Source organism: Prionailurus bengalensis, chromosome A2, assembly GCF_016509475.1.
Source record: "Prionailurus bengalensis isolate Pbe53 chromosome A2, Fcat_Pben_1.1_paternal_pri, whole genome shotgun sequence".
Classification (NCBI taxonomy): Eukaryota; Metazoa; Chordata; class Mammalia; order Carnivora; family Felidae; genus Prionailurus; species Prionailurus bengalensis.
This window is the reverse complement of record NC_057348.1, coordinates 40,647,634-40,673,574: the sequence shown is the minus strand read 5'-3', so window position 1 is coordinate 40,673,574 and position 25,941 is coordinate 40,647,634. Positions and strand designations below refer to the sequence as shown.

General features: G+C 45.7%; 1 protein-coding gene across 1 annotated transcript in view; it reads left to right on the top strand.

Moving 5' to 3' along the window:
* The first annotated feature begins 1,833 nt into the window (after window positions 1-1,833).
* The window catches only part of PDZRN3 (PDZ domain containing ring finger 3), a 240,508-nt gene continuing 216,400 nt past the window's right edge, over window positions 1,834-25,941 (top strand). The window contains exons 1-3 of the mRNA XM_043587943.1: window positions 1,834-2,875; window positions 18,096-18,182; window positions 23,687-23,794. Coding sequence (XP_043443878.1) covers window positions 2,153-2,875; window positions 18,096-18,182; window positions 23,687-23,794 — 918 coding nt within the window. The 5' untranslated portion in view covers window positions 1,834-2,152. The remainder of the gene's footprint in view (window positions 2,876-18,095; window positions 18,183-23,686; window positions 23,795-25,941) is intronic.

Here is a 25,941-nt window from a genome sequence, read left to right as displayed (position 1 = left end):
GGGAGGTGGTGGTGGGTGGCTCCTAAAAGAAGCTTACACCCAAAGCAAGCACTGATTTCCCATTTATGGTGTATGATGAGCTTCCCCCGGTTTCTCAAAACCAGTTTGGTTTGAAGATTATCCCCCTGTTGACACTAGCCCACCCTGTGAAACTGACAAGCCCACACACCTTTGTTGAAAAGAATGTGTTTCTTACTCATTATCTGAGAACCTGTGAGCTGCTTAATAAATATACTAATGGAGGATTCCTGGCACATGCTTTTCTGAACAAAGGCCAATTATATTCCACCCCATGTACTATCAAAGAAATGCGTTAATTGATTACAGCAATGAAAAGAAAGCCTCTACCACAAACAGCAAATGCCACCAACACTGATTAAAGAACACTGTCCAGTGACCTCAATGATGCATTGAAAAACCTAGTCAGTGACATCTTTTTAAAGGTCAGTTCAAAACAAGTAATCCTATGGACATCAAGGGAATCCTTTCACTCTGGTGAAGCAGTTAACTAGTGAAGGTCATGGGGCTGTAGCAGCCAGATAAAGGAGAGAAGTAAAAGCAATTAGACAAAATGGATGTTGTAATCCCACTTTCTAGACCTCAGAGCCACACTAAACACAGAGATCCAACTTTTCCACTTCACTATTCAGAAACTGCCAGCAGGGTCCAAATGAGAATTCTTTCCCTTGGTTTCTTTCTTACTGGTGCGGACTGCATGTTTCTCATCAATGTCTATAACCCTGGGAGGAAAAGAAAATCACCAAATCCATGGATGATGCTATGTATTTTATCATGTAACTTGCAATCTCAACGTATTCCTTCAACACACTGGAGTATTGCTGAAAACTACAAGTGTCACGACACTGCTTGAAAAACTGACCCTGAGTAGAAGGAAAAAAGTCCAGGTTCAAGGATGGCCACTTTCCAATAAGGTGGAGGTACAGCCACCGGAAGCATCAGCCTCTTTTTGGAAGCTGTTTTAACTTGGAGATTCTCAGGCCCCGCCCCAGACCTACGGGATCGGGATCAGAATCCACCTCCACATTAAAATTTGAGAAACACTGCTGCAGGACATCTGACAGCACTTTTTTTTTTCTTCTCCCAGCCTGAGTGTCCCCTAAGTGGAAAATGGAAATATAACAAAGTAATATTTGTGTATAACAAAGGAAAAAAAAAACTGAACACAGTTCACATGACTGGGGATGTGAGGGTGGGTTATGGGGAACTTCTCTCAGATTTATACTTGTGCGATTTTTCACTTTGTAGGACCAGCGTTACTTCTCTTGTCATGCAGTAAAACAATTTTTAAATGGCGCTAACACTCTCTCACAACATCGTACTGATGATTTTTAAAGGGACCGATTTAGAAGCGCGGACACTTGAGAGGTGTTAAGTGAAATGGACCGAGCCAGGACTCTACCCTCTCCCATCCCGACAGCCTGTGAGCAGCTCTCTTCCCCGCAGATTCCCCCCTGCAGATTCGCCCTCTGGTCCTGGAATCCTTGGCCTGCCCAAATCCTGGGGTCCGCAGAACCTCGGGTCGGAACTGCAGTTGCTGGAGCGTTCCGCAGGCTCAGTAACTTTCCCTGGAATGAAATAAATAAAGACCGTAAGTGCTGAGATAGCTGACCCCAAAATATTTTTCGTTCTCTGCAATCAGCCAAGAAAAGAGAGGGCGGGGGAGGGGAGTTAAAAGTCACGATCTGTCCCGGAAGGGGCTCCAGGAGAAGTCTCTGGGCGGCAACAGCAGCCTCCGCTCCAAACTCAGTGAGCTTTTCTTGGCCTGTGTTGGTACCCTATAGCAAAAACTGCAAGAGAGCAGAGAGGAGTCGCCGGAGAGAAGGGCTCAGACTGGCGTCCTGGGCAGGCCAGTCCTCTCTCGGGGTCTCCCCATCCTCCTCTGCCTCCTCCTTGTGGCAGGGGGCGGGCCGGAGACAGCCGAGGCAGGATGTACGTGCGCACGCGCTCGCGCATATACGGCTGGAGGAGTCCTGTTCCTCGGGCATTTTCCGAGGAAGTCTGGAGCAATTAGGCTCAGTCCGGGGAGAGCGAGCGAGCGAGCGGGAGGCGCAGCCGGCGCGTCTGGGCTGCCTCGCAGGGAGGGAGGGGGCGGCCGGCCGCCCGGCGGCGACCCCGGGCCCCGGCCGCCACCATGGGCTTCGAGCTGGACCGCTTCGACGGCGACGTGGACCCGGACCTGAAGTGCGCGCTGTGCCACAAGGTCCTGGAGGACCCGCTGACCACGCCGTGCGGCCACGTCTTCTGCGCCGGCTGCGTGTTGCCCTGGGTGGTGCAGGAGGGCAGCTGCCCGGCGCGCTGCCGCGGTCGCCTGTCGGCCAAGGAGCTCAACCACGTCTTGCCGCTCAAGCGCCTCATCCTCAAGCTGGACATCAAGTGCGCGCACGCGGCGCGAGGCTGCGGCCGGGTGGTCAAGCTGCAGCAGCTGCCAGAGCACCTCGAGCGCTGCGACTTCGCGCCCGCGCGCTGCCGCCACGCGGGCTGCGGCCAGGTGCTGCTGCGGCGCGACGTGGAGGCGCACATGCGCGACGCGTGCGACGCGCGGCCGGTGGGCCGCTGCCAGGAGGGCTGCGGGCTGCCCCTGACGCACGGCGAGCAGCGCGCGGGCGGCCACTGCTGCGCCAGGGCCCTGCGGGCGCATAACAGCGCGCTGCAGGCCCGCCTGGGCGCGCTGCACAAGGCGCTCAAGAAGGAGGCGCTGCGCGCCGGCAAGCGCGAGAAGTCGCTGGTGGCGCAGCTGGCCGCGGCGCAGCTGGAGCTGCAGATGACCGCACTGCGCTACCAAAAGAAGTTCACGGAGTACAGCGCGCGCCTCGACTCGCTCAGCCGCTGCGTGGCCGCGCCGCCCGGCGGCAAGGTAGGCGCCCGCCACCGGCCCCAACCCCCTGCCGGGCTCCCCTGGGTACCCAGGGCCCCTCCTGGTCCCTTTGGCCACCGGGATGCCTGGAACTTCCCAGGAGCATCCCTGCCGCCTCCTTCCACTGCTTACTCGCTGTATCACTAAGAGCGGGCCGCTGAAACAGTTTAAGCTTGGACACTATGGTCCCTGCAGATCACATACACGGGGTGAAATGTAGCTACAGCAGCTTCCGGGGGTCTGGAAAGACTAAAAGGACCCCACAGCGTGGAGTAAGAATGAGTGCAGTTCCAAAGTCAGACGTTTTGCTGCTCAGATCAGCTAGGTGATCTTGGGGAAGTTGCTTAACTTCTTAAGGTTGAAAAACCTAGTTCTCTATACCTGTGGCACCAAGCATGAGATATCGACACACAGGGTAAACTGTATCCATGCATCCTTAGGAATTTCAGAAAGAGCAAATGAAACACACAGTTCTGAATAAGTTCAGAAGGATTCCAGAAGACAGGCCCCTGGAGTGAAAGCTGGATTCAGACGTGGGCTTTGCTGCCAACTGGCTGGCTGACCTTGAGCAAGCTGCATAGCCTCTCTAAAGTTAGAAACTGGTCCCTAGAGATGTGACACGGGTAAAACACAGCCAGGCCCCGTCTGTGGCGTTCATGCGGGGATTCCAGAAAAAAAGAAAGTGCCACCAATCATAAAGTAATAATTCAGAGGAAGTTCTTTCAAATTGCAATTATTTTAGAACTTGGGCGTTTTGCACACCAACTGAGTGACTGTGAGGTTTAACATCCAGATGCATCAGTTTACCTAAATGTACAATGGGTGGTTGTCAGCCTACTGGGAGAGAATAGTTACAAAGACCTGCCCTGTGCTGGGTGGAGAGTGTGTGCTCAACAAAGTGTTAACATCCCCCTGGGGCCATCCCCTTGAGCTGATAGTTGGTGTAATTACAACGGTCACCCTGAGTGAAGGCTTGCTTTGCTCTAGGCCTTATGCTAAGTACTTCTCAGGTGTTTCCTTTTTAATCAAGTGAGGCAGCTGGGATGCTTCGCATTTTGTAGATGAAGAGACTGAGCCCCTGTGAGGGGCAGGCGTGTACCTGGGTCATAGCTTTTAGTGCCAGAGTTGCCTTCTGAATGCTCATGTGCCTGTCTTTCCAGCCCAGGGTCATAAGCACTATTGTGTTGCCTCTCAGTGTAAACCCAAGGCCCATTTTTTGAGTGTTTATTATGTTCTAGCAACTGTGGGAAGCACTTTACAGGCATTATCTACTTAATCCTTTCAGGTGGAGGAAGCAGGTTCAGAGAGGTCATAGAACTTGTCCAGAGTCATACTGTGACTCCGGGAACAGAGTGAGGATTCGGGTTCTACATCGAAGTTATCAACGTTGGGATGTATTGACATACTGAGTCCCATCATTCTTTATTGGAGGAGGCCGTCCTCTGCATTGTAAAATGTTTAGCAGCTTCCCTGGCCTCTACCCACTAGATACTAGTAGCACTCCTGCCTCCAAGACATGACAACTAAAAATGTCTCCAAATATTATCAGGTGTTCTCTGGGGGTGGGGTGTGTGTTTGGACGAGTGCAAAATCGCCTCTTGAGAACCAGGGTTTTCCTGATTGTAAAGGCCACGTTTTATGCAAACGGGGAGGGGCGTGGTGCCACTGTGTGGTTGCCTGTTCCATATGGCTGCGGGAGAGCATTTTTGCCCCAGGGGCCTGCATCTGCTTCGCCTCTCTCTGCCCTCTCCCAACCCCCTCTTTATGCACACACCAGGCCTGCAAGTTTTCCCTCTCCCCGCTCCTCCCTTCCCCATCCTGGCCCCCTGGCCTGTCAGCCTCAGTCTGAGCAGCTGGCCAGCTCTGGGCGAAGGGCAAATATTTACAACTGAGAGGCTCACCCAGGACCGCACAGGCATACAAAAGACTGGTGTGAGCCTGCTCACCAAAACAGAGGGCAAGACTTGGTCCTCTAGCAGGCACCGGGTTTGCAGAAGAAGAGTTCCTGAGTTTCTCTTGTTTATGCTGTCATGCGAACTTCCTGCGTAGTTTTAAGTGATGCTTATTTATAAATAAGCCATTCACTACCCCGGAGTTGATACATCATTCATTGTTAGGCTAGTTTATTATTTCTTCTTGCCTTTCTGTTTTCTTTCTGGAGTGTTTGGTTAAACCTTCTCTCAGAATCAAAAATAGGATACTTGAATCTGAACTGTGGTTGTGTTTGGAGCTGTGCTGGGTGAGCCAGTAAGATAATCAAGGGTATTAAGCTTAGGGACAAGATGTTGTTGCTTTTTGAGCTTACAGAGAAAGTTCGGGTCTGGAGTTGGAGCCTGCCCTGGGACTCCTATGCACCCCAGCGCTAGCCTCAAGGACAGCCAAGAATGGCCTGGCCTGCAGTTTGCACAAGTTCCTCTCTCTGGCTTCAGACCCTGGCTGGCCTCAACTGAGGCCTCAGGGAAGCTTGCTCCTCTTGCCCCAAAGTTAACCCTCAGTGGCCCTCGCTGAAAAGCTTTTGCTGTTCCTGCATCAGCCAGAAAAACCTCTCCCACTGCGAGCTGTTTAAGAACTTGTTTATTTCATTGGGTCGACTCTCTGTTCCTGCTGGGTACTGTTTATTCTCTTCCAAAAGGCAGAAGGATTTATATTGGCTTGGAAACTCTGATGCACAACACTTGATTTTTTTTTTTTTTTTAAAGTCGTAATGTTTATCTGTCCCAAGCTGAAGTAGATAAGAAACACTTAGAAGATTTTCCCTACCAGCCCTTCAAGACCTAGACCTTGTTCCATAAAATGATCTTGCATTTTAAAAATTACCTTAACCTTTGGGTTTTGGACGCTCGCTGAGTGTTGAGGATTTGTCTGTGCTGGACCTACATAGACGTTGTTTCTCCTGCCCTAAAATGGGTACTAGGGCTTGCTTCTCAAACATCCCTGTGATCGGAAATCACCCAGATAGCTTGTTAAAACAGATTGCCGCGTCTTACCTCCTCAAGATACCGATCAATTAGGGCCGGCTTGGGGGCCTCAGAGTCTGTATTTCTCACAAGCTCCCAGGTGATGCTGCTCTGCTTGTCAGGCTGGGTTAGCTACTCTTCTGGATGAAGAGTTAGGGTTCAAGTACAGACTTAGATGAACACATATTAGTCTCCTTTTACAAAAGATTGGGGTAAAGTTCTAAAACCCAGACCTACCCAGCAGTTACACAGTGGTTAACTACGGCCTGACCAGGCATCTTTAACCAATCAGAAGCGGCTTCTGGGCCACAACAGACATGGTGATGACGGTTTGGTTGAATAAGTTCAAGAGTTTTGCTGCCAGCCTCAGTTTTTCCACCCTGACTGACCTACCTGATTCTAAGAGAAAAAGCATTTCATAGACTTCTCTGGCTTTCCAAGCAAGGGAAAGTTCTGAGCATAAATTTTCTTGAAAATTACTGAAAACCCGGGCACTCCTCCTTGGTACCTTTGCACTTTTATTTCTGTATCCAGTCCGTCATTAAGTCTTAGTGATTTTCCGTCCAAAACCCTTTTTAAAAAATTTTTAAATGTTTATTTTTGAGAGGGGCAGAGTGCAAGTGGGGGAGGGGCAGAGAGAGAGGGAGACACAGAATCCGAAACAGGCTCCAGGCTCTGAGCTGTCAATACAGAGCCTATTGCGGGGCTGGAACTCACGAACCGTGAGATCGTGACCTGAGCCGAAGTCGGACGCTTAACCCAGTGAGCCATCGAGGTGCCCCTCCAAAATACTTTTGGAATCTATTTACTGCTCTGCCTCCCCATCCAGTGATATCCCTGGTTCAAACCACCGGTTTTCCAACTCCAGCTATTAACATTTTGGGCTAGATAATCCTTCATTGTATGTGTGTTGCGGGGGGGGGGGGGGGGGGGGGGAGGAACAGTGTTCCTTGTTTTATAGGATCTTTAGCGGCATCCCTGGCTCTATCTGCTGGATGTCCGTAGCACTGCTCAGGTTGGGATGATCACAGGTGTCTCCAGACACTGCCAGATATCACCTTGGTAACAAAATCAGTCTTGATCTCAGCCACCACCACCTCTTGCCTATACCACAACTGCTCCCACTACGTATTTTCTTGCTCTCATGCAATTACCTAGCACCGGGAATAATCTCTTAGAAATGTCAGGTTGAGGGGCGCCTGGGTGACTTAGTTGGTTAAGTGTCCGACTCTTGATTTCAGCTGAGGTCATGATCTCACAGTTTGTGAGCTTGAGCCCCGTGTCAGGCTCTGTGCTGACAAGCGAGGAGCCTGTCAGGGATTCTCTCTCCCTCTCTGCCTGCCCCTCCTCTGCTTGTGCATATGCGTCCTCTTTTTCTCTCTCAAACTTACAAAGAAAAACAGAAATGTCAATCTGAAGCCTTCTGAAACCCTTCATTTGTTTTCTAGTTTCACTTGCGTGGCTATAAGGTCCGTGGTGCTCTGGATCCTGCCAGCCACCACCTGTCTGTCTGCTTGCATTCTTACCCTGTTGCTTCTCTCTTCCCAGCTTCTTGAGTCTCAGGAAGTTCCATGAATATGACCCTATGCTCCTTTCTGCCCCCGGGCCTTTACACTTGATCTTTTCTCTACTTACAAGTCTTTGCAAATACTCATCACTAGATAATCTACAAATTTTGAAATGTCGCCTTCTGCCCCTGCCTTTATGCCAGCACTTAAGGTTTGCTCATCACTAGATAACCTTTCTATCCTTCCCATCCCAGCTCAAGCACTCCTACATCCACGAAGCCCTCTCTCACCTCGTAGATGAGGTCTGGTGCCCTGAGATGTTCACTTTGGTCCTCCTCCTGCATGGTGTTTATCAAAGCTGTAACTAAATAATTGGAAGGGCTGTTTATTGTGTCTCCCCAGGAGGAAGCACGTCCCTCTTCTTCAGGGCTGTGCCCTGGACACAAGATTGCCATGTGCGCTGTAAGCTTTCAATATGTGTTGGTTTTGTGGGTGAATTCAAGATTGGAGAGGCTGTCTTGTCAGCCATCAAAACTTTTCAGTTTTCTGAAAACCAACAGTGAGCTTGTATTGAAAAAGAATGAGTTTTTCCGTGACCCCCAAGTTAACAAAATTGTTCCCAGGTTTTTGGGAGGCATTCTTTTTGTTCTGCTGGATCCACCCAGATCAAATTGTATCAAGCACCAAATCCCAGAAACGATTTTGTCCATTTCAGAACTCCTGGAGGTAAGTGAATCTAATAGACAATTGTATCAGAAGGCTTTCCAGATGTGCAAACACTTTGAAATGTATCTATCACAGTGTTCACCTTCCAGTGTATTTTCTGTTTCTGGAAAAGCTTCAGCGAATAACCATTTCCTAGTGCATCTAACAAAACAGCCCAGTTCAGCTAAAGGAATTGTGGGCTGTCAATCCATTTAATTTACATGTTTGATACACAGAATTAAGATTTGGTTTACATTATGTTAGCTACTCTTAATTGAATAATTAGAACTGAACTTTTTGAATTGGGAATTCTGATGATATTTATTCATAAGTGGTTCCTTCTGCATTTGGAAATAATGCTTGCCTGTCTGTAAAAATATTTGACGCATAAGAATCTATAAGGCCGTGGGGCACCTGGGTGGCTCGTTGGCTAAGGGTTCGACTTCGGCTCAAGTCATGATCTCGAGGTTTGTGGGTTTGAGCCCCGCGTCGGGCTCTGTGCTGACAGCTCAGACCCTGGAGCCTGCTTCAGATTCTGTGTCTCCGTGTCTCTGCCCCTCCCCCACTTGTGCTCTGTCTCTATCAAAAATAAATAAAATGTAAAAAAAATAAAAATTAAGAATCTATAAGGCTGTTATGCATTAGAGTATAGAACCAGGAGCTTGAAAGGAAAAGAAGTATTCATTGAATTATGTTGGGTGACATACACTTAGGGTGCTTTATGTACGTATGTATATGAGCTCCTCCATCTTTTTCATTAGGTAGATCTCTCTTTTTTAAAAAACACGTTAGATGAAAGTTAGGTAAAGTCCAGAATTTACAGAGATTCCAAGTATAAAACTGGGATTTGAGCCCAGTGTCTGACTCCAGGCTCATACACTATAGCCACAATAAGAAAAGCATTTTCTTCCGAGGCACTGTTTCCTGTGAGGTCTCATACATGTTTCTAGAGGGCTGTTATTTATATATGCAGGCACTGTGTTAATTGGAGGTGTTTATTTTATCCTCAGACCCCGTGAGGTAGGTACAACAAACCATTACCTTCCATATTACAGGCGGAGAAACCGAGGCCTGGAAGATTAAACATCTTCTCCCATCCTCTTCCTTTGGCTCCTTCTAGTTGGTTTGATGGCTTCTGGTCCATGTTGATGAAGTGTGTTCTTCCCATGCCGTGACTCCCATTTTCATAGGTCTGGTGTAGAACACACAGAACATAAAACAGATCCTATGAAAAGAGAATCCAGTAAAACAAAAAAGAATTAAAGAAATGGAATCCTGGATGGAGTAGTGGCTCATTTCTCTAATTTTCATGCTAATAATTTACCGAGTGGTTGATGCTAGAAAGAAAATAGAATCTTTTCCAGTGTATTCTTGCTGTTTAGCTCCACACATTCTTAGACACATTGTGCCAGGCACCATGATAGGCACCACTGGATACAGAGGTCAACCTGAGCAGCTTTAACCCATGGGGTCAGTCACCCACTTGAGTCTTTGAAAACACGACACAAGTCTTCCTACTCTTTGTTTACTCAAGCTCTTTTGCTATAGCTTAGCTTCTGCCCCCCCTGAACTAATGGTGTTCTAATAAGCCTGTTCCAATAAAAAAGGGAAGTGGTATAACATAATGATTAGTCTTGTAAAGAAAATAACTAACAGATGGACACAGGCATCCACCTTTCTCACCCGTTCCATATATACATTCGTGGGGAATTTAGGGGACAGAGACCCCGTGCAGCCTGTGTGTGAGTGGGCCCTATAGCAGTGTCGCCTGGAACAGGGAGGGATGAGCTATTCTTTGGGCAGTGGTTAAGCAGCAATGAGTCCTGGGCAGAGAGGTCACCCTTAGAATTTTTCTAGGCGTTGTTTTCAGGTGTCTTGTGTCTCTGCTGTATGCAGTCCTAGAGTCGGTGAAAAGAGGATTTACATGTTTCCTCTGGCTCATTGTTAAAGGCCTCTGGGAGGATCTTGTAACCTCCTGTAAGCCTTATTTGTCTTATCTCTAAAATGGGATACTATTTGGGCTGATAGAGTTGGCTTTAGGATTAAACCAGGTGATTGGTGTTAGGTGCACAGTAAGCCCCAACGAGCATTGATTGAACATCTGTTGAGCGCCTGGCACATGTAGGTTTTTTAAATCTTTTTAAAAGGAATTGCTGAAGAAATGTGAGAAATTTGAAGTGGTATAATGGAGAAGATGGGCAGGGGTTTTTGCTCACAGGGTCACAGTTTCGTTGTGAGAGTCGTGCTGCCCTGAGTGATTAGTTCTCTGGGTTCCTATCTGACTCTTTTCCCCTGGTGGCCACTGGGTAGAAGAGAAACATGCCAGGTCAGTTTCGCTGTGTCAGGGTAGCCTCTGGGCTAACATGTAAAGGAGGTGGTTAAAGCTCATGAATAAAATGAGGCTTAGGGGATTGTTAGGTGTGTTTCTGTCTGTCTAACTGAAAGTAACAAGGCTCAGGAGAGGTTGGCTGGGCAGAGCCCCTGCCTTCCTATAAGGGAGAACTTAACCGTGTTCCAGCTGTGTAACTTTTGCTTGCTTACCCTATGGAAATGTGACAGTTTGGTAGCTCCTTAAATGAAGTTTGTTCTTGTTTGTTAGTTTTCCGGTGAAGGCTTGCTTGTAGATGTTCACCAAGAGAGACAGGAGTTGATAAAAGTTAAAGGTGCAGACTTGAAATGAAACTCATGGGAATAAAGTAAATTTTAGGGATTTCTTACGTTATTTAAGTAAAACTGCACAGTAGACACTACATATGTACCTTTGAACCTCGGGACTGTTTCTCTATACTGTTTTTCAAAAATAACTTGTTTGGCCTATGGATGGGTTTATGTATACTATTCTGTAGATAGTATGACTTCAGAGAAGCTCTTTTTGTATTTCTTTCCACCTGTTTTTCTGTCCTCTTTGCCTTTCTCATCTTTGCTTACTTCTGTTTTGGTGACAGATGCACACTACTGATACTTACGTTGACTGTCTCATACATTTCTTTTTTAATGTTTATTTTTGAGATAGAGTCCGAGCATGAGCAAGCAGGGGAGGGGCAGAGAGAGAGAGGGAGATGCAGAATCCGAAGCAGCCTCTAGGCTCTGAGCTGTCAGCAAAGAGCCCGATGGGGCCTGACCCATGAACCACAAAATTGTGACCTGAGTGGGTCTTAACTGACTAAGCCACCCGGGCGCCTCTCATCCATTTTCAGTTCGTTTGCATCAACCTCATGACTGCCTTCAGTTTGAGGCTTGAACAGTCCTCCCCTGTTCTTCCCCCAAGAATATCCCTTCTTTAGAGCTGGAGGTTGAGTTATAGGGAGGAGAGATTGACCCCAGCCAGCCATTAGAAACATAGTTTGAATGGCAAAGAGGACAAACACATTTCGGTGTAAGGAAGTGGAGATACCCTCATCTCTTCAGTAGGGAATTTCTGGCAGCCAGCTCTGCCTCCTGGTCTCCCAGCCCCCACCGCTGTACATTTTTGTGCTTTCTTGTGACTAGTGCACAGACAGAGCTGTTTCCCAGCTGTGAGACTCTCTGAAAGCTTTGCATAATCCGAGGCTGAGAGGTGTCCTGTCACCCCAGTTACATAGACTGGTGGTCAGTCAATTACAGTTCTCAGAACCCGCTGGGCAGCTTTCCAGTCCAGCCAGTTCTCGGCTGTGAGTCCCACAACACCAGTGATTGGGGAACACCCGTCACTGGGCGGAAAGGAGTGTTTAGAAAGAATCCACGTTGACAGTGGCATGGATGGGCTCTGGAGGCCACCGCATGGATTAGGAGATGGCACACATCCAAGCTTCTGAGGCCAGATTGTTTGGAGGAGGGTGGTGACAGAGTAATACTAAGGAAAAGGGACTTTTCCTGTAGGAGACACTTCATGTCCTTGGACACTTAAAAAACAAAGACTCCCCCCCCCCCCCCCCCCCCCACCCAGCCACCATGTAAGGTGACTTTGACAAAGTAAATTTGATTTTTGCCTTTTCCACCGTTGACTTTTCCTCCCATATTGTCCACTTAGACCTTGAGTTGAAATTTGAGCAGATTGTGTTTTGGACAATTTAAACATTGATCCAGTAGTTACTTGTTCGAATATGATAGCAAAGCTTATTTTCGGAGAAATCAACTATGGGTGTTCGTGAACATTGAGTTTCCATTTCTGCTGACTTAATGGTGTAAGTTATGTGGACTTTTCATGCCATTTATTTAGGGCTTGGTGCCCACATCTCCTTCTCCAAGGCTAATATATCTCTGTTCTTTCTTAATCCTAAAGACCTAAGCACCTCCCCAAGAGGTCCTCCCCTGCCCTAGGGACCCAGCAGTGAGCTGTGTTCTTGGGTGGAGGCTGGGGAGCTGAAGATCTGTTAGAGCTTTCAGCCCCACCCCCCCACCCCAAGGAGCCCGTGCTGTATCTGGGGTCCAGAGAAAGACTGGAGGCATCGTTTTCCATCTGCTGCCCAGGCTGTTGGTGAGACATGCCTGTCTCCTGGGTCCTGGCTCCTGAAGGAAAGAGACACAGGCCACCAGAGAAGAGGAACAGGATAGGGGCAGTTCTAGGGAAAGCGGCCAAGGAGATACCATGTCACCAACATTTTTGTTGCTGATTTTCCCGTTTTTCACCTTTTCTTCCCAGCCCATCAGGACCCACTGATCTGGTAGAACGTGGAGCAGTCCACATGCCTCAGTGGTCGCCAGTTACCCCTCCCTTTCCATCTCCCCAGCATCTTCTAGGTTTGCTGTCCCTATCCAAGTCCACACGTTCTTGGACTTACTGTTTGTCCTGTCCCGTTGTGAGCCAACACCTGTTTCCCCGTTCTCTCATGGCCACCTCCCTCAAGGCCTGGGTACGTCATGTGTCTGACTTCCCCTCCTTGTCCCCGTATCCCACCGGGACAGTATCACTTGCCCGTCCTAGCTCGCTGCACTGAAGGTTCAACCCCAGCTGCTCCTATTGTGTTTACTTATCGTCCTGCTACCATCTCTAAAATACCGACTATCTGTTGGCACTTAACCAGCCCTCCTAGAACGTGCCACTCTGTCTCCAGACTTTGGGGGGAAAACAGAGACACATACGTGGAAGAATTCCCATCGTACGGCCAGATGGTATGATGAATACATAACTATCGTATTTTGCTTAACTTGAGGCTCTCCCAAACTTGCCTTAGATGGACTGAGTTAATTTGGGATTTGCTTGGACTTTGGGGCAGAGTAATTTATGAGGCTAAAGAGAACCAGGGCCCTCAGTGCTCAGTGTCATAGCGTTCACCACACACTGTGCCCTGTTCGTCTTGTGAGCAAGTCTGTTGGACGGACACTGTACTGAGGCACTGGTCGGCGGTTGTCTATCTCATTCATGCTTTATAATAACCCCGTGATGTGAGAAGAAACCATTATTATGCCCATTCTGGGGATGAGGAAACTCACCTCAGGTTCTGACTGTGCAGTCCGAGATCTTAACCATCACCCCGTTCCTGTCAGGGGCGTAATACTCTTATGATACCCTTCACGGTATAATAGACACTCTAATCTTTGCCACTGTTATTACATAGTGCAAAGAAACCTTGCTTAAAACTCTGATTACAAAACTAATTAGATGTCTAATCCTTCATGACATTTTAATGTGGAGGTTCACTCTTGTGAGGCAAAAGGATTTAAGATACAGTGCCAGAATTTACCCATGGAGTACAAAGAACACGGACGTTGGAGTCCCATGGATCTTGATTCCTGGCTCTCCCTCTTTGCAGCTGTGTGATCTTAAGCAAGTGTCTGAATTTCTTGAAGCCTCAGTTTCTCAGGTTAGAGTGTGGATACAGGGCCTGCTTCAGAAAGCTGATTCTTTAGTCAGTTGTTTATGTGAAATAGAGCTCTTCCCCTTGTTTGTATTACTTCATTAGGCCATTGAGAAAATTTCAAAGCATGGGTTATGATAAACTCCCCATACAGATTAATATCGGTTAAATTTTTCTTTAGACGAAAGAACCCCTTGTTAACATTTCCGTGAAAAGTCAGCAAAGTGGCATTGACAGGAGCCTTTGCCCTTGTCCCATTTATATATGTCTCTTTAATTACATAGAGCATAATTGAGCCAGAATCATTTGAATGCCCTCCATCCTGAAGCATTTTCAGCTCAGTACCAGGTTAAATGATATAAGCAGGAATTAACGTTAATGTGTTAAATACATTGTGTGAAGCCCAGTGTTTAAATTCTCGATTAATGTTTCTTGGTGAAGAATTAAAAAGTAGAGTAGTTGAGATTGCTTTGTGGGGAGAGGAATAGAAAGGGAAAATCAGAGTCAAGTTCGTGGTGTCAGAGGAGAAGAGACCTCTGGAAGTTAGATGGAGAAATGAAAGAAATTCAGCCCAGACGCAGCTTTTCTCTTCTTTTGTTGCTCCCGGCATTGTGTGGTGAGTCTTGCCTGCGTTGGCTCACTATTACAAATCAGTCCTAAAATAGGCAATGGCACTTGAAGCCAGTTCTTACCTTCCTGGACAGCAGACTACATCAAGATGCTTGTAGAAATGAGAATACCCCTTCTTTCTCTCCAGTGATTGCATCTGGCAGGGAAGTTTAGATGGTCAAACTGATTGTTCCAAAATGTTCTTTGCAAATTGCTGTTTGGCTGAGGAATGCTGTGTCTGAGGCATTTTCTGGCTTGTCCCTGGAGAGAGATCTGGGAGTCTAGGTATAGACTTTGGTGTCTGGGCATCTCAGATTGGGTCTTCTGGAGATAATTAGTTCAGTGCACAGTTGGGAGTTTTGTGTTGATGTTGGTTTCCCGGGTGAGAGCTCCTATGAGGAGTTCCTTTATGGAACTCCAACCATTGAACCATCTTGAGAGAGACCTAAGAGGTTACCAGCCCACATGGCCTTCTTTTCTGTATTCAATATGAAAAGGGAGTAGTGTAGAAGAGTAAATGGCGTCTAGAATCAGAGAGCCAGGGTCTAAAACCCAGCTAGACCTCTTACTAGCTCTTCCACCTATATCATGAGGGTGGTAAGAGTGCCAGTGGAGGAGATGGGTTGGATTTATTGAAGAAAATAAAGCATTTAAATAAATGTTTAATATAATTTCTGGGACATGGTAAGCAGCCAGTAAATGTGAATGCCCTGTAATAAGATTTCCTGGTTTTTCTATGATTTTTAGAGCAAGGGTTATCACACAGTGGGTTTGAAACTAGTCTTTTAAAAAATTCCGTTGTGCGTTCTCTTCCGTACATCATTTGAGATTGCCAGACTAGAGCCATCTGCCTCGGGTTACTGTGTAACCGTGCAGTTTCTATCATTAGTTAGGAAAGCCAGAAATGCAAGATATGTGTGATAACTCCGTCAAATTCCAATGTATTTCTAACTTTTTCACCACTCTAAGATAGCAAAGGGAGACGCGGACTTACCAGGATTTTGCTTTTCCAAGGCAGAGAGATATAAACTATTTCAGTTTGCGAATCCTCACGTTTACATTTCAGAACTGTCTGGTTGATCCCAAATGTTTATTCTGTTAGAACAGTGACGTTCTTGGCCGGTAACTTGTGTAGATCAAATTTAATTGTATCAGTACCACTGACAGACGGATACTCTGGATGGTGGTACCAGGGATTGGAGACCTTTTTTTTTTTTTTTTTTTTTTTTGCAAAACTGGGTAGTTTGTTATTATAGAGGCTTTTCTGTTTTTGCTTAGGTACAGCAGCTTGATAAGAGAGTTGTTTGCCTTTTACATTAAAACACTCTGTTTTACATATCAAGTAAGCCAGCAGGTGGAAGTGAGTATTTTATTGCGTTGTTCTTAGAGGACACCTAGTTCTTTCATTAAAAACTGTCTTTTTCTTCTTTTTTTTTATTATTTATTTTTGAGAGAGAAAGAGAGAGACTGAGACAGAGTGAAAGTAGGGGAGGGACAGAGACAGAGAGACAGAATTGGAAGCAGGCTCCAGGCTCTGAGCTGTCAGCACAGAGCCCAACATGGGGCTTGAACTCATGAACCCTGAGATTATGACCTGAGCTTAAGTCGGATGCTTCACTGACTGAGCCACCCAGGTGCCCCTAAAGACTGTCTTTTTCTAATGAAAAATTGTCATTTTTGTTTTTACAGGATTTTAATAATTGATGCTTAGCCTTATGTAACAGTTTTAAAACTTTGAAAAATTCTAATATTTTAAATTCTGTACACTAGGCAGGAGAAACGGTTGGGGTTACTAAGAGCTTTAAACGGGGCGCCTGGGTGGCTCAGTCGGTTGAGCATCCAACTTCGGCTCAGGTCATGATCTCACGGCTTGTGAGTTCGAACCCCGTGTCGGGCTCTGTGCCGACAGCTCGGAGCCTGGAACCTGCTTCGGATTCTGTGTCTCCCTCTCTCTCTGCCCCTCCCCCGCTCATGCTTTGTGTCTCTCTCTCTCTCTCTCTCTCTCTCTCTCTCTCTCTCAAAAATAAACATTCCAAAAAAAAAAAAAAAGAGCTTTAAGCACGTAGGTAATTTTGTATATCGAGGCCCATTAGCCATACACACAGACAGAAACACACACACACACACACGCGCACACACACACACACATATATATTTGGTTCTGTTGGGCACATTAAAAAAATTTTTTTTTTACATTTATTTATTACTGAGAGACAGACACAGAAAGTGAGCAGGGGAGGGTCAGAGAGGGTGAGACAAAGAATCCGAAGCAGGCTCCAGGCTCTGAGCTGTCAGCACAGAGCCTGATGCGGGGCTCAAAGTCACAAACCGCGAGATCATGACCTGAGCTGAAGTCGCTTAACTGACCAAGCCACCCAGGCACCCCAGTGTTGGGCACATTTCTGCTGCCCAAATACAGAACCACAGTTCTTTGTTGACAACTCTAGCTTTAAATGGAGCAGTGCTTCAGAAAAGCCATTGACTGTCCGTCAGAAAGAGTGGTTTCCCTTGCCAGTGTAGCTGGGTCAGATACTTGGCATTCATGCCATTCAAATGTTGTCATTTATTTCCACAGAAAAAGGAGAAGGCAAAGGTTGATCAAGAAGTGGTAAATATCAGAACAAAATCTATTTTGTCATAAGCTGTTATGGGTTTGTTTTTTTTTTTTAAGCTTCTAATGAAGTATTCATATCTTTAAAAAATGTAGTGTTTAAATAATACCATGTTTAAACAGAAAACGTGAGTGAAGCATTTGCAAGTCTCTGCAGTCCCTATGTGTAAAGTTTTGTGTATCATTCAAATAAGTGGAAACATTTCAGCGGTGTCTCGGTGAGGTTAATGTTGATGTCAATGCCTGTTTAGTGACAGTGTGCACCTAAGGTTAAACCTATTTTTATTCATCTGTCTGTTACTTGAGAGTGTTCGCTAAGGTGCCATGGAATCTCTGTCCCTTCTGACTGTTCACCATTGCCTGTGAGACCCGCCTGGGTGACTTCTGCTTGTTTGATTTAAAGGGGTTCACATTGACCAGCCTCCTTTGAACAGAGTGTTTTCTGTTAAACGTCTCGGCATCTCCTGTGGACTGGACAGTAATTACTTTGTGAAATTGCCCCCCTCCCCCTTGCTTGCAGTAAGATACAGGATTTTTCTCTTTCCCTTCCACGTTCACGTCTGACTTTGCACAGACTGCTTTTCCCCCAAGTCTCTCAAACACAGATGACTATTGACAGGCCATACATGTGCTCAGACTTCCGAGAGCATTGCTCCTTGAACCTCTCATGACAAAACAAGAATGGCGCTGTTGAGGATGGTTGAGAAACAGAAAGTAGCTGTCTAGACAGCTGGCGTGCGATGGGCCAGTCAAAGGAAAGATGCGTGTGCAGACCAAGGAGTCATTGATAGATAATGTTCATTAGGCATGTCTGGACATCGCCAGACATTCTTATGCGGGCACTGCAGGGTTGGGATCTAGAAACGTTCGTAACCTCCTCAATACAGGACACGGTTTCAGCTTGGGCCCTAAAAGTTGCCTTGCTTAAACTACCAGAGACTTAGGATTTTAATGATGAGCTAAGAGCCCGTGAGTCTGCTTAGATAGAAAGGAAATTGCTACCATTTATTTCCTGTTTGTAAATAAAATTTTGAACTCCTCTGTTCCCTACAGGGAGAAGAAACCAAAAGTCTGACTCTTGTCCTACATCGAGACTCTGGCTCCCTGGGATTCAATATTATCGGTGGCCGGCCTTGTGTGGTATGTTAATTACTAAAAGTTTTCCTTTCCCTGCTGTACGAGGAAGACGGGTCAAGGTTTGGGGAGTGAGAAGTAGAAACCTCGCTCACCTCGTTCTGCTCTCTTTAATTAGGGAGTTCATTGTTTATCTAACATCTTCACCCTCAGGAGTTTTTATTTAGTTGTGGTCTCCTAAAATAGCATCGTCCTAGTAATACAACAACTTATCTAAACCGTTTAGGGTTGGGGGGGGGGCATGTCTGGTTGGGTAGCAGTTGAGTGAAGAACGTTGTGTGAGATGCGGCCAGTTGGAACAGAGTAACCCAGCTGGAGCGGGGACTCTGTGCCTGGAAGTCTGATCTGGAGCTCTGCTCTGTCAGCTCTTCATTAGTCAGGGACAGTTCCTCATTTGTAGACGATTGCGTCCCTTTGCTTTTCCTCCCACTGCAGCTCACCCCGTTCATCATTAGCTCCCCCTCCAGAAAGAGGAGGTCAAATTCAGACCAGTAGGTTTAACTGGGAGGAAAATGGCCGCTGACGGCTCTGGGGACCAGACATGGCAAAGGGCGCGTTGCAGGATCTCCCCTTTCACGTGGGGTTATCTGAATGTGCATCGTCTGTTGCTTGTTTCTTCTGCTTGCCATTTCCTCGTCTATTAGTGTAAAAGGAAAATAGTCCAAGGGAAGGAAAAGAAAATCGTGAACAGGGGCTGTTTGGTAGGAGCTAGGAGATGCTGTAGAGGCCAGGGAGACTGGGTCCCTGTGGTCATGGAGTTTGTGTCCTGGTGGGGACATCAAGCAAGAAACAGGTAAATAATAACAGTTACAGATTGGGGGACATGTGATGCAGGAAAAAAAATGGGAGCACGGCAGTGGTAGAGACCAAGCAGCAAGGGGTGTCGCTGGCCAGGGTGATCAAGAAAGAGCGGAGAAGATGTTAAGCTGAATCCTGAAGGATAAGGAGATACCAGGCATCCGTATGTGGCTAAACTGTGTGCCTGGGTCTGGCTCACCCTTGGGGCCCAGATATACTGTATTTAGTTGAGTGCTCTTAACTGTAAAAAATTGAGCTTATTTAGTTAGCTCTAAATTATATTTTCACTGCTGAACTATGGTACGTGACTTAAAAAAGTTTCATGCAAAAAGCAGCACTTTAAAAGATGAAATTAAAATGTGAGTGTGAATAAAATTTCTCGTATGTTCTTTGATCGTTCCAGTGCACTGCTTTGCATGGGCCCATCTTTGAAGACCACTGAGCTAGAGGAAAGTGAACAGGCCTGAGGAAGCCCATGCAAAGCCTAGAATAGGGTCGGAGTTGGCATTTGGGGAAACTGCAAAGAGTTCAGCGTGGCTAGAGTAGAGGAGCAGGCAAGAAGTGGTCAGAAAGAGACTGGGAGAAGATGGGGGAGTTAGCGTGAGGAGAAATGAGGGTTGAGTTCCCTTGGCTTTAGGCCAAAGCCACAGTTTCAAAAACACACAGGGTTAATTTTAAGAAATGACAACTTAACTTACAGGTGATATGTAGCCATTAAATGACGGACTGACCCATTATCTGTCCTATAAAACATACATACAGAGAAGAACCCTTCAGACCACGAGATTAAACTGTGAGAATGAAGAGGGGTGGGGACATTTTGCTGAGATGGGCACACACGGTTGTGTTTGTCTCCTTGTCTCGGTGACTTTATTAAGAAAGTGTAGAATTCTGTCCCGTTGGTACTTTTTTCCTTTTGACTGTAGCCATTTGGCTGAACAGCTTGGCAGCATGTTGCAATGCTGCTCTGCTTGAGTCCTTGCTGCCAGGAGTCCACACTCGCCAGCAAAAGGAAGGGCTGAGGGAGGGGCTCGGATGTCTAAGTAATTGGTCCCAGGAAACGAGCAGTCCGTGTTCCCCAACTTGTTTTAGAATGTGTTGTGCTCTGCCGCTTAGGCCGAATGACAGAGGCCGACCTTGGTTTGGCCTCGTAAATATATTTCTCCTGTCCGTACTCACTGTTAATAGTTTCAAGAAATGACTTGAACCAGCTAAGATGCACTTCACCGTTAGATGTTTCAGCAACTTCCACAGCAGAAAGAGCCCAAACCAGGAAGGTCTGTTCTCTGCCTCACCAAAGCATATGTAGGAAAAAGGAGCCCACGGTTGGCAAAATGCTTGAAATGGAGAGGCATGCCTGTGTCTTGGGGATGGTTGGAGAACTTGATACGTGAAAGGCTGCGAAGATCATATTTATTTTCTGTCCCTCTCTGGGAAGAAAGGCCACTCCCAGCCTCATTGGAATATGATTCTTTCTTGTGCTTATCAAAGTACATGTTTTAGGTACTTTTTTTTTCTTTCTCCTTTAAAAAGCTGATTGAAGTGAAAGCCAGAATGAATTTTGTAGCATTCATAAGCGTTCTTAGTTCCTGTGGTCTTTTTTCAAGAACTGCGTGCATGTCCCCTGGAGGAAAGTTTAATTCCATATGCATGTGGTTACAATAGTGTTTTTAAAAAACTTGTCCTGATTAGCAGAAATAGCATAATGAACCCTAAATGTATTCTGAACTGTTGCCTGGAAATCTGGCAGGTCATTGAGAACACGCTAAAAAGCCAAGATGAGCAACAATGCACACTCATTGTTAGTAACTGGAAGTGGAAGGCAGTACCCATGACGTGTGCGTTTCCCAAGGGATTCTTGTGTTAGATGCTTGGTTGGTTGTGACATAAGCCCAGCCGGGGGGCGCTGACACGAGTCTTTTCCTTGCATGATGCACTGCCCTTCGCAGAGTCACATCATTCATTCATTAATTCTTATATCCCTTCAGACACAGCAGCCAGTCTGGTGTGTCAAACCTGTCACTTCGGCCTTTGGCGGGTATTCTTCATCTTCAGGTACCCCTCTGATGGAAACAATCCCTTTGATTTTTCCTTTTCTCAAGCTGGCAAAACAAAACAAATCCCGAGCCGTGTTAGTTCACCTTGATAAATAACTTGGACTTAAAATGTATTCAGAGAGGGGCCAAACAAAGAATCGAGCAATGTCTTTGAAGAGACACATCTAGCTTTCCAGGATGGGATTGCTTTGGTTTTCTTGGATTTTGTCCTTGCTGTATTTTTTTTTTTTTGCGTTCTTTCTCCACCTCCTACCACTGTCTTATTATTTAACCTGAATTGTGCTGTTTGCTTTTGCCTGTTCCTCTGCTTTTGCTTGAACTTACTGATTGTCCTAAGAAAAATTACTTGTACACAAAGTAGTATTCTGCAAAACAAACCAACGTCAAAATCCTGTTCCCATCTCCCTCTTCCAGCAAGAAATGCAAAGCAATGAATTCAGAGTAAGTGCATATCTCTTTTCATTGGGTATATTGACATCACCTCTTAGGGAACCCACAATTGCCCACAAATCAAATCCCGAGTGGTCCATTGAGATTCTTCAGGTTTCTCCAGTGGAATATTCCATAGCCTGTAATGTGGAACTTCCGAATTAATGCTTCTTGTTGAGATTTTTCTCCATAGGAGGCAGTATTGCACTTTGAGCTTGTGTAAGGGAATGCCTTTAGTTTTGAAACTGACCTGTGCTACTTTTTAGCTCTGTGACCTCTGATAAGTTATTTAACCTCTCTGTCTCAGGTTTTTCCTCTATGAAGTGGAGAATAATATAGTACTCACCATTTTTAGTTATTGGAAGGATGAAACAGTGGACACAGGGCGCTCCCTACCTGCCTGCTGTCTAGCGTGTAGTCAGTAAATAGAAGCAGTTGCCCACCTGTGTACTTAAAATTGAGATATGCACATGGGGAGATACATGAATGTGCTGGGATTAGTGCATTAGTGAGGCGGCTGTGAGAGAGAAAGGAGGCAGGGAGAAATCCAGACAGTGAAGGGTTAGTCTGCAGTGGCCCCATGCAGGGTGCTGTGATGCTGGGCAGGGCTGCCTGTTGAGGATGGCTGATCTAGCACAGCACCCACAGTCTCGCTGACCCTTCTCTCTTGGAAGAGTGTTGATAGAATCCAGATGTCAGTTTGGAGACCTATCTTTGTCACAGGGGGATAAATGTTGGGGAAAACACTTAATGCTCATTTTAGGTTGTGATTTTGATTTCTTTCGAATCCTACTTATGACCTTATAGGGTGTGTGTGTGTGTGTGTGTGTGTGTGTGTGTGTGTTGGAGAGACAGGGGTGAGGATGGAGGGAGAGAGAGAAGAGGTACAGAGTGTGCATTTGCTTATTCTTATCCATTGCTCTTTCACTTGAAGCGGTAGATTGAACTACGTTAAAGTCCTCCCTTTCTCCTTTAGAATATGGGTTTTTTCTTTTCTGTTTAAAGAGAAAAATTTTATATTTTCCTTGTTACTTTTTAACAAATGGGATTTATATGTATTTGTGTATACAGAAATTATTTTTAAAATAGATCATCTTACGGCCTTATGGCAACTCCAGAATTTGGAGTTTCTGTGGAAGATCCTGAAATTACTTTTCAAATGCTTTTGTTTGGAAACAACACATACTTGGGCCGTTTAACTTATAAATCCATCTGTTAATCACTAGAAATTTAATCCACACACTTGGAGAGAATTCATCCCAGTGCTGTTTGGAAAGAAGTTCATGAACAAGCTGTGAGGGTTTTTTTTTTTTATGAGCTTGTTGGAGCTTTTTGATTTTAAATAAAGGAAGGAGTTTGAGCAGCGAGCCGTCGCTTTTCCCAGAAAGTTTTAGTCCAGACTTTGAAAGATCTAAAGGGATTTGAGATTGGAGATGAGAATTTATTAGGATTGGGGTGCTGGTGGTGAGCTTTTCTAATGTAAATCAGAGCACGCATAAAACACCTATTTTCACAATCAAATTGTTGGGTGCTTAAAAGTTTTAATAGTACTTTGTGCTGGTGAGGCTATGGAAAAACACTCTCATGAGCTACGAGTCCTTAATTTGGTAATACCCGTCAAATCTACATACCCTTGGACCACCGGTTGCATTGCTAGGGATATGCCCTAGATAAATACTGCAAAAGATATTTCGTTGTACAGGTTGGAAGAAGGTATGAGACACATCATTGTCTCTGAGAATGACAACTGGAAGCTGCTTACTATCCCATTACTGGGATACCGTTCAGCCATTTAAGGGAGTGAGGTAGAAAGGAAGACTGGAGAAAAGTTCCTAAGATTTGTGAAGTTAAGCAAAAGAGGCAAGGCACACAAGAATTGAGAGAGCACACTCCCGTTTGTATGCATGAAAAAGGAACAGATACATGTTGAAGAAAGGTGATCTATGAAAAATGTTTTGGAAAGGGTATATAAACTGTCAATAGATGCTATAAAGGGGAAAAGGACACTGGGTAGGAGGTGGCAAGGACTTACACATTTTGATAGGTTTTGAAACATCGTACCGTGTGCATGTATTAATTTTAGATTAAAACAGAAATTAGGGGTAACAGATGGGCTTTCACCCCATTGCCACTTTTGACATAAGCTCGAGTCCATCATAGTTTAAGAGTGTAAGCTTTAACCAAGTTAATGCCTAGCATTCATGTGTGTGTTTTTTTAACCCAAAGGACAACCAAGATGGATCGTCCACTGAAGGAATCTTTGTATCCAAAATAGTTGACAGTGGGCCCGCAGCCAAGGACGGAGGCCTGCAAATTCATGACAGGATTATTGAGGTATGTGAATGCTGGGCAGTGTCTTTTAATAGGCTGAATGCCATCCCGTCTTCGTCCGGTTCAGTTTGGTCAGGGAGGGAGGCCTGAACCCTCCTGATGGTTGGGCAGGAGAACTCTCCCATTGTGTGGGACTTTATGGAGTGCTGATTGCCTTGGTGTTAAGTTTTTGTTTATATTAAATATAGAGAAGCCAGATTATGAGTGTCATGTTCACAATTTGGCTCTCTTCCTTTAGTCTTGCATCTGTTTTGTGGGCTTCAGTTACAGTTTTGTGCGAAAGCCGTTGGAGAGTTGTCTTTTAGTTAGAACCAGATGAGCAACCCCTGTTGTGCACATTGTGTCGGTGTTCACGTTGGTTCCCAGGGTAAGATAGTGGCAACTCTGGGGGTTTGCTCATGTCCTCCCAGCTCGCGGCACACAGTTACTGCTACAAATGCATCGTTCTGTCTTCTGTTGCCGGTTTTACCAAGTGATGGTCCAGGGATGTGCAGGCAAAGTTTGATAAGATAGTCACTCACATCATTCCCAACGCTCTCTATTCAGTTCTTCATGGAGCATTTTAAGGTTTTATAGAGCAGGTTTGTGGATTTTCTATGGAGGAAGTAGATCTCCTGGCCCACCATCCAACACACTGGAATAGGGTCACATAGATGGCCTCAGATGCCCCAGGTTGCCCAAAGGGAGACAGTTACTCATTGTCTCCTTGTATGGGCTCTTGGTGCAAAGTTGGATACAAATGTGCATTTGACTACTGTAGGCACTCTGTGTTTTCTGCTGCTTTTTTTGATCATTTTGATTGCTCTTTTAATGGGTAAATACATGGACTAAGTGGTTGGGTGTCCTGTGAGGAAGAAACTAAATAGGAGAATCCTAGGTAATATGTTGAATCCCACAAGAAAGTCTCCACGGCCATAGCCATGTAACACGGCACATTAAACGGGGAACAGGAAAAGCAGCACTGTTGGTATTCCAAACACATTGGTGTAGCGTCTGTATTTCTTGAGTGTTTTCATGGTCCGTTTCAAAACTTTGGGCCGAGTGGGAACTCTAACTATGAGATAAGCCATGAGTGGAGTTCATGTAACCCACTGGAATTTGGCCACATGCTTCTCCCCAGAGAAAGGAGCCTTGGGAAGACAGAGAACAAAGTCTGGCTTTCCATTCTTGTTTGAATGAATTCTGCAATGTGCGAAGCAGAACACTTCAGGATCATTTATGTCCTCAGGAAAACATGCAGTTAAACGTCACCAGGAAAACAAACTGAACATGTTAGGGTCTAAGATTCACTTTTCTGCCGGAGCGGGTACATCGTGGTCACTTACGTATTAAAGGGATACTTGATTTTGTTTTAAGGACATTATTAATATTGTTACATCCCCATTGACTTTTTGAAGCATTCTTAAACTTGGAGCTCTTTTTACTGCATGTTTTAGGGTCAATCTTTGTATTTCCCAGGTCAGGGGAGTGGATTTTCCCGAAGAGAAATTGGCTTGGACAAGAGCACTTTCTCAAGAGCTCAAAGGCATACTTACTGTCTTTTTTTTTTTTTTTCTTTTTGTCTGAGAGAGAAAGAATACATTTTCTGAGGCTATTGTTCAGAAAGATAAGTACAGCTTCCGTTGCCAGGGGTTTGGTGGAACAGCCAGTTTCTCTAAGTAATGGAATTTCATTGCTCTTATGTTTTGCAAATGAGAAATCTACAGCTGGGCAGGATTTTCTCTTGGCAGAGGGGGGATCTGTATTTGAAATGTTGAGGATGGTTTCTGGTAAGTCACATTCCCCTTTTGGACAGTATGTAAAATATGAATCATGTCCCAGTGTTGAGATGGAAAGAAGGATGATCGCAACAGAGAAACAACATATGTGTCATTGCAATCGACACACCGTGCCCTTCTCCGTTAAACCCTGATCTCCTTTGACGTGATACGGTAATTCCCATGTCTGAAAAAAGTGTACCCTGCTTCACCTCGTCTGTGTCGGAGTTGATTACTGGGCACGAATTTGATGATTTTAACTGTGCCTGTGTTTCATCACTAAGGAGAGTCAGGCGCTTTCTACTTTCCTACCATATTTCTTCCTTTTCGGGGGAGTGGGCCAACTACCAGCAGACCTTCCCTGTAAGAACTTTAATTCTCATGAAAGAGTGC